Source organism: Cibotium barometz, chromosome 12 (assembly GCF_041138505.1).
Source record: "Cibotium barometz isolate CiBa-2024 chromosome 12, ASM4113850v1, whole genome shotgun sequence".
Taxonomy (NCBI): domain Eukaryota; kingdom Viridiplantae; phylum Streptophyta; class Polypodiopsida; order Cyatheales; family Cibotiaceae; genus Cibotium; species Cibotium barometz.
The window spans coordinates 1,056,525-1,068,848 of NC_141057.1; the positions used below are offsets into that span (position 1 = coordinate 1,056,525).

General features: G+C 43.4%; 1 protein-coding gene across 3 annotated transcripts; it reads left to right on the plus strand.

Moving 5' to 3' along the window:
- The first annotated feature begins 4,533 nt into the window (after nt 1–4,533).
- Nucleotides 4,534–7,318, plus strand: LOC147632926 (PHD finger protein ALFIN-LIKE 7-like). Of its 3 annotated transcripts, none has more exons than XM_086805919.1 (5): nt 4,534–5,260; nt 5,469–5,501; nt 5,724–5,946; nt 6,370–6,502; nt 6,629–6,759. In XM_086805919.1, the coding sequence occupies exons 1-5, from the start codon at nt 5,170–5,172 to the stop codon at nt 6,629–6,631; spliced, it is 483 nt and encodes a 160-aa protein (XP_086662045.1). In that variant the 5' UTR covers nt 4,534–5,169; the 3' UTR covers nt 6,632–6,759. The 3 variants fall into 3 exon arrangements, with proteins under 3 accessions (XP_086662045.1, XP_086662043.1, XP_086662044.1); XM_086805917.1 differs by having other exon boundaries at nt 4,537–5,260; nt 6,660–7,318; XM_086805918.1 differs by lacking the exon at nt 5,469–5,501 and having other exon boundaries at nt 4,537–5,260; nt 6,660–7,318.
- The last annotated feature ends 5,006 nt before the right edge of the window (nt 7,319–12,324 follow it).

The following is a 12,324-nucleotide window of genomic DNA, read 5'->3' on the forward strand; positions in this document are numbered from 1 at the left end:
CATATAATGACGAGTTAGGGTTTCTCGTTGGGTTTTATACCAAAACCATGGCCTGTGTCCACACCTCCTAGCCCGGCCGCCCATCTTACTTAAGAGCCGTGCTAACTTAGATGTGTACACACATCGACCAAACCCTAACGCCCATGAACCCCTGAACCCCGCTAGCACTAATAATACTCTCGAGACTCCGAAAGCTATTAACTTATGCTAGGGTTCGACTTCCGTAGGACCATAGTCCTGACATTACTCCCCCCTTCGAAAAGAGTTTTCGTCCTCGAAAACAAAAGTGGGGAAACGTTTCCTCATCACACTAGTGTTTTTCCAAGTGGAGCCTTCCTCTGGACGGTCCTTCCACTTGATAAGAGCTTGTTTCCGAACTTGGTGACGAGTACGTAACATGTGGCAATCCAATACTCTTTCTGGTTCATGAGGCAGTATTGGGGGTTCCACATATTCTACCAAGAAAGAATCATCCACCGGCCTTTCATGACCCATAAGGCGTTTCCTCAAACGGCTTATGTGAAAGATGGGATGAACCTTGGAATGTGCTGGTAACTCAAGTTTATAGGCTACTGAGCCCACCTTCTTGAGTATCTTAAACGGTCCACAAAATCGGGGCGACAATTTTGGTACGGGACCTGTTTTTAAACTGGTGGAGTTTTCTGGTACCTTCAGAAACACCCAATCACCTTCTTGAAAGTGAAGTGACCTACGTTTCTGGTCCGCAAACTTCTTGTAACGATCTTGCGCTTGACGAACATTTAATCGTGCAAGGCGCAACATATCCATATGGTCTTGGATAAAATCCTTAACCTGACTGATTTTCTCATTCGCCAGTCCCACCAACACTGGTGAACGTGGCTGAAAACCATACATCAACATGAAAGGGCTAAAGCCTGTCGAGACATGCTTTGCACTATTGTAAGCAAACTCAAGAATAGGCAAATAAGACTCCCAATCAGATTGTTTTTTGCTGACATATGCCCTAAGCATATCTTCCAGCACTTGATTAACCCGTTCAGTCTGACCATCTGTCTACGGATGATCAGCTGTACTAAGGTTCAACATAGTACCCAGCTTACTGAATACTGCTCGCCAAAAATGGCTGTTAAACTTGCGATCGCGATCACTGACAATATTGGACGGTAAGCCATAAAGTCGGTAAACATTCTCCACGAAAAGGCGTCCCAATTCTGGAGTTGTAACTGTTTTCTTAGTAGGCACAAACCGACAAAGCTTGGTTAATCGATCCACGATTACCCAAATAGCATCATGTCCACGATTCGTAGTGGGCAAGCCCGTTATAAAATCCATAGAGATACTTTCTCACTTTCCGTCGGGAATCTCTAATGGATGCAGTAACCCGCCAGCTTTAAGACGTTCTACTTTGTTCACTTGACACTTCTGACACTGCAGAACATAGTCAGTAACATCCTTGTGAAGTCCAGGCCAATAGAAATGCTTTCTTACGAGAGCATACGTTTTGCGAATGCCCGCATGACCTGCACTTGGACTATCATGACACTCAAAAAGAATTTGGCGCCTAGTGTCTAAGTCCAATGGAACACAAACTCTCCCCTTGTGAAGTAAGTATCCATCATCGATGGAAAAGTTTTTCCATCGCTGTAGTTCATCTTGTGATAAAGAAGAACCATGTGTGGAAGTCGGTTCACCTCCCAACCATATAATGACGAGTTAGGGTTTCTCGTTGGGATTTATACCAAAACCATGGCCTGTGTCCACACCTCCTAGCCCGGCCGCCCATCTTACTTAAGAGCCGTGCTAACTTAGATGTGTACACACATCGACCAAACCCTAACGCCCATTAACCCCTGAACCCCGCTAGCACTAATAATACTCTCGAGACTCCGAAAGCTATTAACTTATGCTAGGGTTCGACTTCCGTAGGACCATAGTCCTGACACCAAGTATTTACACATGGACAGTTGTACGTTGCTATGTCACGTGTTAGATCATCTAATGCAGTGAAAATGTGTGTAAATCATCATATGGAACATGAAAGCAGTATAGAAGGTTCAAGTCTTCACAACCAACGTTGTCTACAAGGAGGTTTTCCAAATGGCATAAACATGGATGAAAGTTTAATCTATGCCTAAAAGGTAGAGAACAAGATATTGATATAGCAGCTTACAAACGCTGGAGACTACAATCATAGATATATCTGTATCAATGAAAAAAATGTTTCCAATTATGTAACCTGTGTAATAGCAGCTTACAAACGTTGGAGACTACAATCATAGATATATCTGTATCAATGAAAAAAATGTTTCCAATTATGTAACCTGTGTAATCTATGTTGTCTTTCTATGCAATCTTTCACATCGATGCTTCTCTCTTTAGTATTATTGAATTCATGTGTATAAATTTACTTGCATTTAGCTAAAGATACCATGTAGATCCACAAAAGAGAGTGCCTCGTCATTGCTCAAGAGGTGGTTCTAATTGTTGACATGGCAGATGGGTGTTGGTGAGTTCCTATTTGTTATTTTTAGACATTTGGATAAGCAAACGTTTACTTTTGACTTGCTTTTATTTATTTTTCTTGCTTGGCGCAAAATACTAAACATATAGAGAGAGAGAGACAGAGGGAGACCTTAAAGTGTTATGTAAATTATTAGTGTTGTGAGTGTTATATTTGATATCAGGGGTATATTTCTTGTGGCAAGGCGATCATTTTCATTTGTTTATGTGGTGATGGCCAAGATATTGAAGGTAATTATTTTTGAGATTGCTATAATTCATGTATTTTTGTTTTCCATAATCTATGTAATATTCATGGTGGTTGAATTGTAGACCCTCCATTTTGGGAAGGACAAGCAACAACATCTCTAATTATCGAACTGTTAGAGAGCAACGGTGTTTTATGGTATATATAGAAACCTATTTTTATGTGGGTTTTGCGTTTTGTTTGGTGAATTTATATTGCTATTGATACATTCTTTTTCGCACAATAGGGAATATCTTTATTTTTTAGAGTCCAAATTATTATTGGGTTTGTATGGTCAAGACCCTTACACAACGAGAGCTTTGGGCTCCTTGGAATTTACAGTATGAGATTACAAAAGATCGCGGATCAACTTCATGTGCATGTAATGTTTGTGGACTATGAAAAGCCTGATAGGTTAGATTTTCGAATCATAGGCACTGGACAATACACATATTTTTCGGTTTGCTGTCTATAAGCCTGTTCAAACCCTATTTGCCTCAAATATTGATCCACCAAATGAGTTCTGTAATGTTTTGTTGTTTTTCTTCTTTTTTTTCATGAAAAAATTATCTTGCACTATTTAATGTTTTTTTTACCAGGTGGAGGCGAGGAGTATAGGCTTCCAAGGAGAGATAATCTAATTGTCCGCACATTGTTTTAAAGCTTTGTTCAGGTGTGTGAGATTGTTAACAATATTTTGGGTTGAAATGTTGGCTGTTTAATTAATGCCAAGTTTTGTGCTTTATTCAATGAGATTAAGAACTTTAAGAGTATATATATGGCAAGCATGGTGTGTTTATATATAGGTTCGCAATTTAGGGACCATGGGGCCCATCATCATGGGCTTCAAATATAAGGCTTATCCTATTTACCCTTCGAAGATGAGCGTTTTTTTTCAGTTGTTTGGGATTAGAAAGTAAGAAAAAAAACACACCCGTGTGTGCCATTGCTTTCGCAATGAGGGCTTGAACCTGTGATCTTGGGACTCTAGAGCAACACCTCTCTCTATTGCACTGATTTGTGATCGACAAATAAGAATACTCTTGCTCGTCAGGGAGGACGGGTCAAGCCACTAGTATTCAACAAGAAGGAAGATTTTGAAAGCACATACGTAGACACGGACATGCCTCCTATGTTTAGAATATTCATTAGGAATTGGGATTAAGGGGTCTATGGCACAGGGTCTTTAAGACTCTTGCCAGATGGGATCAACAGCTATGAGAGCATGCACGGGGTCTTTAAGACCTATGTCAAACGAGATAATGGCTATGAGAGTGTGTAGGATCAAAGGCTATGAGGAGATCTTATGATTAGGCAGGGCTTAGATCTCTTCTATTCTCTATATATTATCTTTAGAGTTTCATAAAGCTGCAATGTGGCACGAATTAGGAAGTGCGGGAAAAGGAGGAGGTTCGAGGAGGTTGGGGTAGAATTTGAATTTGGAGGTTAGGGAAGTACGAAGAAAAGAGATAGATCATAGCATGCTAATGAGCTTCTGCAGGTGGGAAGGGGGCAAAATTATGGCTAATGAGTATGAGCTTCTGCACGTGGGAAGGGGCCCGGCAAAATTATGGCTTTAAAGAAAGGAATGAAGACTAAAACACTACTCGTCCCATTAAATTGCACAATAATGGCAGCAAGCTTTGTTGAAAATGATCGATGTTGAGCAATGAGCATACGAGGAAGGCAGGACTAAGCAGGGCAGTCACACGTGTGTGGAAATTGTCCATTACACGTATTCCGAACGTTGTGTGTATGTATGTGTATGACATGGCATCAACATGGCCAAAACTGCTGGGGCAATGAGTGGCATCATCATCTTCATGTCCGCGTGAGAGTGGGTTTCCCTTCAGGCTCCGGTTTTAGCCTTCTTTCTGCTTCACCCATTTCTTATTTGCAAGCTGTTGCCCCGCAGTAGCGCCGAGCAGGTGCAGAGACAGACGTTCTTCTTGCTTTGTTCAACTCCTGCTGCTTTGCCTGCCACAGCCAGCAGCAGAAACCGCCGCCTTTCAGCTTCTCCTTCCCACCATAGCCAGCAGCAGAAACGTCCGCCCTTGTTTCTCCGCCTGTTGCTTACCACCATAGCCAGCAGAGGAAGAAGACACATTTCTTCCTCAATATCCAGCAGCTCATGAAGTAAACACGCCCGTTTTTCATCTTCTTTTTCGCCCCACCATAGCCAGCAGCGCCAGCTGCAGCAGTCGCAAAAACATTCGCCTTTCCCTTCTTCGATTTCTTTCTCTTCTTCTTCTTCGCGCCATAGCCAAGAGTAGCAGAAACACACGCCTTCTAGTTCATCTGCATCTTAAATTCCTGCCGTTTCTTCTTGGGCCCGCCAATATAGCCAACCGCAGCAGAAACCTTGGTCATAGTCTTCTAGTTCGACAGCTTCCGCTGTTTCTCATTCCCTCCATAGCCATCAGTCACACCCGTTTTTTTCCATGGAAGACGTTTTTCACCCTCGCACTGTCGAAGGGGTTTACAAAGATTTCTTAGGCCGTCACTCTGGCCTTGTCAAGGCCCTCACCACGGGTAAGCTCTTTCTCTCTCTCATGATTCTGTATCATAATTCTCTGTGTCTGTGTCGCTCTCGTAGTGTACGTGTGTCCCCATGCTATCTGTCTCCCTTCTGTTTGTGATGCCTGTTTTTGTGCCCGTTGATGGTTAATTTGCTCATGGTTTTGGCCTCCGTTTCCTTGACATCTGCCTCGCATTTCCGTCTATCTCTGCTGTTTTCCAGATGTTGAAGACTTTTACCGCCAATGCGATCCAGGTACCTCTATTTCGAACTTGAGAACGATTCATCTCTTGTCTTCCTTGTCTTTCCAAATTAATTCAAGCAGATAGCTGATCGCTAGCCTGCCATCTGGTTCCGTTCGATTGACAACTTCTATCGTTTTTTCAGCCTTTCCCTTCGCTCTATTTGACTGTCTCTGTATAATTTGGCTCGGTTTTCAAACCTTTCTTCACTTTATTGTTTTTCCAAAATGTGCAGAGAGAGAGAACCTGTGCCTGTATGGAATCCCCGACGAGACTTGGAAGGTCACGTTGCCGGAGGAGGAGGTTCCACCGGAACTTCCCGAGCCAGCGCTGGGCATCAACTTCGCGCGGGACGGCATGCTACGCCGAGACTGGCTTTCTTTGATCGCTGTTCACAGTGATGCTTGGCTCATGTCCGTTGCGTTTTTCTACGGCGCAAGATTTGACAGAAAGGAGAGGTCAGGACTTCCACTGTCCTCAGCACTGAAGATCTAGATTTTTTCTCACTTTTTCGCACAACATTGATGGCGAAGTGCTTTCGTTTCGTGCAGTTCATTGGATTTTGTTTGTTATACATTGGTACCACTCAGAAGGTTGTATGAGTTCTAGTTTATTGTGAAGCGAATCGATTGCTCTACTATGTTCACGGCTGGGCTGAAGCTGTGCACTGTGTGGATGATTGCGCGTGCAGAATGCTCTGATTAATTTGTAGCTTGGTCCGTTGAATTTATTTGACCGCTCAAAGCTTTTAAGAAATCGTGAAATCGTTGAGTAAACCGGTTAATCTCTGAAAGAAGATCAAAACTCTTGCAAATATTGGTGGGTTCGAAGAACTGTAATACTGATTGCTCATCTTTTACTGTGTCCGGGCATCTTTACAGGAATCGTCTTTTCCAATTGATCAACAACTTGCCAACAGTTCTGGACGTTGTGGCGGGTAAGACGAAGCCTGTCAAAGATAAGGCCAGCGTGAATAGCCCCCCCATGAAGTTGAATACGGCGATGAAAAGGGGGGTAAGTCGGTTCCCGATTCGTATATATTATATGCTTTTCCAACATGTGCATGCATTTTGGGGCATCGTGGATCTTGCAGCTCAAGAGTTGCAACTAATTTCCCTGTTGCTGTCTGTGCTTCTGTAGTAAAAATTGACAGGGTTTAAGTGTGCTGCAGAAGTTCATCAGATCCCGTGCAGCAGAGAGTGACGACGAATATGGGGAAGACTCATCAGATGCTTACCAGGACGATGAGGAAGAGTATGGAGAGGATGAACAAGACAACACTGTGTGTGGCAGTTGTGGCGGGAGTTATGCCGCTAGTGAATTCTGGATTTGCTGTGATGTCTGCGAGAAATGGTTCCATGGCAAATGCGTGAAAGTTACCCCTGCAAGGGCGGAACACATAAAGCAGTACAAGTGCCCCTTGTGTACCCACAAAAGACCGCGTGTACTGGATACCCGGTAGGACGTACTACTTAGTGTAAAGTGCAGTTGAGTTTTTGTGCTGGGAAAAGATGGTGGCATTTGCCATTTCTTGTGGGGACAGCGGGGTCAATCGAGTTGTTCAGCTTACCATTGCAACTACCATTGTGCAGAAAATCCTAGCTTAAAAGGTCTTTTTCCCGCTCCAACAGTCTAGTCATCTCGCTCAGTCTAGCTCACAAGCTCTCATTTTGCTCCAATAGTTAAGTTCTCGGCTCTTTAGATGTTTCAAAGAGCATAGCTATGATAGCATTTTTGATAAATCAATGGGAAGATTTGTAGCCGACTCTCTAAACTCATATCTGTTAAAAAATTTCTTACTTCGAATACAATCTCATCACTTTACAGTCATAACAGATTCGGCGTTGTCTTTAGCTAGTTATTTCGTGATGGAGAATATTGCTCGATTGGCAGTACTGAGCCACTGGCAATATTACTGTCATTTGTGTTTTTTTATAGTAAATTTATACCTGTGTCCCGAGATTAGTACAGTTGTAAGACATGTTTTGGAAACAGCTTTCATTTTGATACGTTCTTCAGTGTGGCGGGTTTCGCGACTATTACTTGAAAGATTCACTGCGGAGCAAGGCGTCTGTCTGCGAGGGACGAGATAATCCACGGCAACAACTACCCATTGCATTTTGACCAAAGAAACCCCTTGAGTTAGTAGATCTCGTCCAAGGGTTCCTAATGGATTCCACAATGTGGACTACATGGACTCAAGATTTCACTGAGTCCCAGAAGCTCACCAGACCTTCTGTTAAAGAGGGACTTGCACTGTTAGTTCTAAAAGGTCAGTGGAACCACTGATGTGGCATAATAGAGGACCCGGAACTACTGATGTGGCATAGAGGACCTGAACTACTGATGTGGCTTAAAGGACCTGCATTTTAATAAGCAGCAAGTCCCAAGACATACATGTCAAGACCTTGGAGCGTCAACGAGCAGATACCCTTTTGGCCTCAAGACATACTAGTCCTTATCCTCTAACATAGGAAAGGATCTAGCCCCCGATCGTGGTGTGAACAAATCCATGAGCCTCGACAATAGCAGTCTGTGTCCACCTTCTAGTATAACAATAGAGAGTGGAGCTCAAGCAGCTTACGCTCAACCACAATGGGGCCTACATCAAATTTCATTACAAGGTCACACAAGTCATGTTATAAGTTTTCATGGACCTAAATGCTAGAAGGTGAATCCATCTTTGGTCCACTTACACATTTCCATATGTGGTAGGTCCGTATTATGAGATTTCTTCCATAGCAATGTTCTTGTAGTACAAAGACACAAAACAATGCAACACTTAAAATGACTGAAGTAATAACTTTATATCTAAGAGGGAGAGGAGAAGAGAGTAACTTACAACTTTCTTAGTTTACTCTTATTAGGTCCTCAATCTTTCCAAATTTAGAACTTAGAGGAAAGCCAGGGATAGCCGAACGCTTTGGGAGAGGGAGTGCAAGCAAGGGATGGATGGTAAGTAAAACCATGTTTGCTGGCATCATGCCTTTTACAATTAACCACTTTTCAATCCTTGTACTACCTTTTGCAATTAGCCAGTTTTCAATCCCTGTGCTATGCACGAATGAGAGAGAGAGAGAGAGAGAGAGAGAGAGGGAGAGGGGACGGGATACGAATATAATTTTACTTTTTGGACATACCATGGATGCAGTTATTGTCATTCATTAATATATAAAGACAACGTAAAAACAGCAGGCAATGCCAGCTCACAAAGTGACCCTAAACTAAAGAAGTGTGTATTATGGCAATCACCAATGTTGAATTAACACATTCTCAAATAGAGTGTCATTTAAGCGACGAGAAACGGCACATGCATATGCCGTGCATGCATGGTTGTCATCATGCAACCGCTAGTTCTATATATCAATGTAATCGTGTTCAAGCAGTATAATCATCTCTGTATTCGCCTATACATTGCCATTTCCATCTCTGCGTACGCTGTTTAAGGCTATGGCCTCCTCCTCCTCCTCCTCTAATCTTTTGAGGCCTCTAGGCCTATTTAGATGGTATCATCGAGTAATTCAAGCGATCCTATTTCAAGCCCACCCGGTCTACTGCGCCAAGCCTTCCAGTTTGCATCTTCTGAAGTGGGGAAACAAACCCAAAAGAGGCCCCTTTGAGGCTTTGAATTTTTTGCAAATTTTACTTCTGTCACACAAGAAGGAGGCCTCCTTGGCTCAGCGAACAGTCTTGCGCCCCTTTCTTTACAAGGCAACGGATGTGATCCCTCCTGTAGCAACACTGTAGATATCCCAGGCGGCCAGCCTCTCCTAGCTTGCAATAATCATGAGCGTAAAATTCAGAGAGAACTTCGCCAAACTATGCAGCACAGAACAGAAGGGCCCCCACCATTGAGGGAGACGAACTAATGAGATCATCATGGGCTCAGTTAAATGCATCTTGACATCCAGATTCCACAGAAGGGGAAAAACTAGGACGTTCAAGACAGCTCAATTTGATGAAAGTCTTTGTGTGACTTCAAATGTTCGTGAAGATGTTTCCATAGCTTGTATCAGAGTCCTCTCACAAGCTCCTGCAACCTCAGTCATTCACATGCAGCCTGCAATATATAATCTGAAGAGGGGGGGGGGAGCGGGGGGGAATATGTTCTTGTTTATCTTCAAGTTTGAGAGGGGGTTCAAGAGAAGATTGCAAGTGTTTGTGCTTGTGAAGCTGTTCAACAAATCTATCAAGGGATGAAACTCAATTTTTTGATGCACAGGTAATGCAATGTTAACACCTGCACAAACACAATTAATGCGAATGCTGGAACATATGATTGATGTGTAAACGACCATTTCCTCCTCCTCCTCCTCTAATCTTTTGAGGTAATATCTTATCCATTTATATTGGATTTTTCTTCTCTTGTTTTCCATCCCATTGGATTACTGTTCTACTTCTCTATTATTCTAACTTTTGATTTTTCTTTTCAAAATTTGGGTGAGTATATTGTTAGAGATCTTTTACACTACTTTATCAGTTGGTAAGTTGATATATTCTTAAATTTTTGGATCCTTATCAATGTTTAAATGCTGACTTATTTATTTTGGGTGTATCTTCGATACAAAGTATGGGTAATTTTAGGTTTATTTTTCTTCTTCTTCTTTTTTGGGCTTTTTTATTCTTTTTCTTCTTCATGTTCTTTTTATTCTTCATTATAACAAGAAGAAGTATCTTGAGTAGAAAAAGAAGAATGCATGTGCTATTTCAAAATTATATCTCCTCAAGGTTAGTGCATTAGTCCATTAATCCCTATAGATTTCAATCATTTATGATTTACTTGTGGTATAGAGAGACAGCTCCCCAACCCTCTTGCGTCCCATGAGAATGGCATCCCCCTTCATCCCCTCCACCAGTCTCAGCAGTCCAGAATCCGCTTTTTGCTGATGGCCCTCCCGGAGGAGGCCAGGATGGCGGCGCTCAAGAAGTTCATCACCAGAGTAGCCCACGAGATGCTAATGGAGGTCATGGCCATGCTCCAACAGGTAAGCCCTCGATTATCCTCCCCTCTGGTTATGTTCGAAGGCTTGAGCAGTCCCTTGAAGAGAAGGCCCTGATAGGCCTGTTGGCTGGTCCCAGACCCCCTGTTGAATACCTCAAAAATTGGGGATTAGGCAACAATGGAACCCAGAGGGATTTACCTTGAAGCTATTCAATGTCTCCCTACTAAGAACCACTTCTTATTTGTTTTTAAAGACCCTGCCATGGCTATGGAGGCTCTAAGTGCAATGGGTACTGAGGAACTCCCCGTTGTTGCTGTTCAAATGGAACAGGACCTTTAACCCTGAGGTTTCGGCCATGCGTAACTATCCGGTATGGGTAGAGTTCCCGAACTTACCTCTTCATCTCCATCAGCTGGTAGGCGCTATAGCAGCCAAACTTGGAAAGGTGTTAGCAGGGCGTCAGAGAGAGAATTTCTACAATCCTGCCTGGCACCCCCAGGTATTGGTAGAGATGGACATCTCCCTCCCCTCGGCTCTTCCTTCTGCCAGATATCCACATAGATGATGGGGAATCATTTGAACAACCTATAGAGTACAAGTACCTACCAAAAAGTTGCTTTTTTTGTGGCAAAACAGGCCACTTTGTTAGGGATTGCCCCAGCAACCAAGCAACCCCCAATGGCCCCAGAGAAAGAAGCTGCCTCTCCCAACGCCCCCCCCTCAGATGACACTTCCGAACCTAAGTTGAAAGGCTCCCCTAAAGCCCAAGATAACACATCTTTCGAACCCGTCTCCAAGGGGCCCCAATCGAGGAACCCCAACTCTAAGAAACAGGACAACAAAGGAAAGGTTCATGTCTCTAACTAGTTTGCAATCCTTGCTAGAATCTCTGATCGAATAGACTCTGATTCTGAGGACTCAGAAGAATTTATCCCCCTACCCAGAATGAAGTTCCTCCATCTTTTTCCCCACTGGAAGATGAGGTCAACGCCATGGATACCGAACCCTTACCTGACCTAATCAGAGACGACACTCCTATTGCAGAAGCTGCCACGACTTCGGGTAACATAGGCCCTTCCCCCATGGAGGTGCACAAAGACAACAAAAGGAACCACTCCACGGTTGCTCAAACGCCACCTAGAAGTGCAGGAGGCAAAAAAGACAAAAGGGTTGCCAAATGAGAGTTCTCTCATGGAATGTCAAGGGGCTCTCAGATCCCCTCAAAGCCAAACGGGTAGCCAGCTGGCTGAAAAATAATCCCTTTGACTGCATTGTTCTGCAACAAGAGGTTAAAACCACAGGCCCTGAGCTGGAGCACTCCTTATAGCTTGTTTCTAAGTCTCACTGCTGGATCTCTGACATCCACTACCATGGTTCGGGCGGATGTGTCATAGGTGTCCCCGTTCTATGGAAGGACATATTGGCCACTGCAAAATGAGGGCACAACTGGTGCTCGGTATCCCTCCCTCCCCCGTTCAACTCTAGACTAGTGGGAGTGTATGCAGGTGGGTCTGTTATGGATCGAATCATGCTGTGGCAAGAAATTCAAAATCTTCAAGGACCCCTTATTCTCGTTGGGAACTTCAACATGGTAGAATCCCTTGCTGACAGATTCCTTGCCAAAGAAACAACAGTAAAGGGTGCTGAACTGGTGGCTTGGGAAGCCCTCAAATCCAAACTTCACCTTTGGGACATAGGAGTAGAGGGCAACTTCACCTGGCAAAATTATGCTAAAGGAGACACAGCTAGAAAAGCCCGTCTCGATAGGTGCTACATGGACTTTAATTTGATCAACACCTTCACCAGAGTGAAAGCCAAGCCAAGATTCACCTCTTGCCTTTCGGACCACTACCCCTTAGCTATTACTCTAGATGACAAAGACTCCAAGGTTAG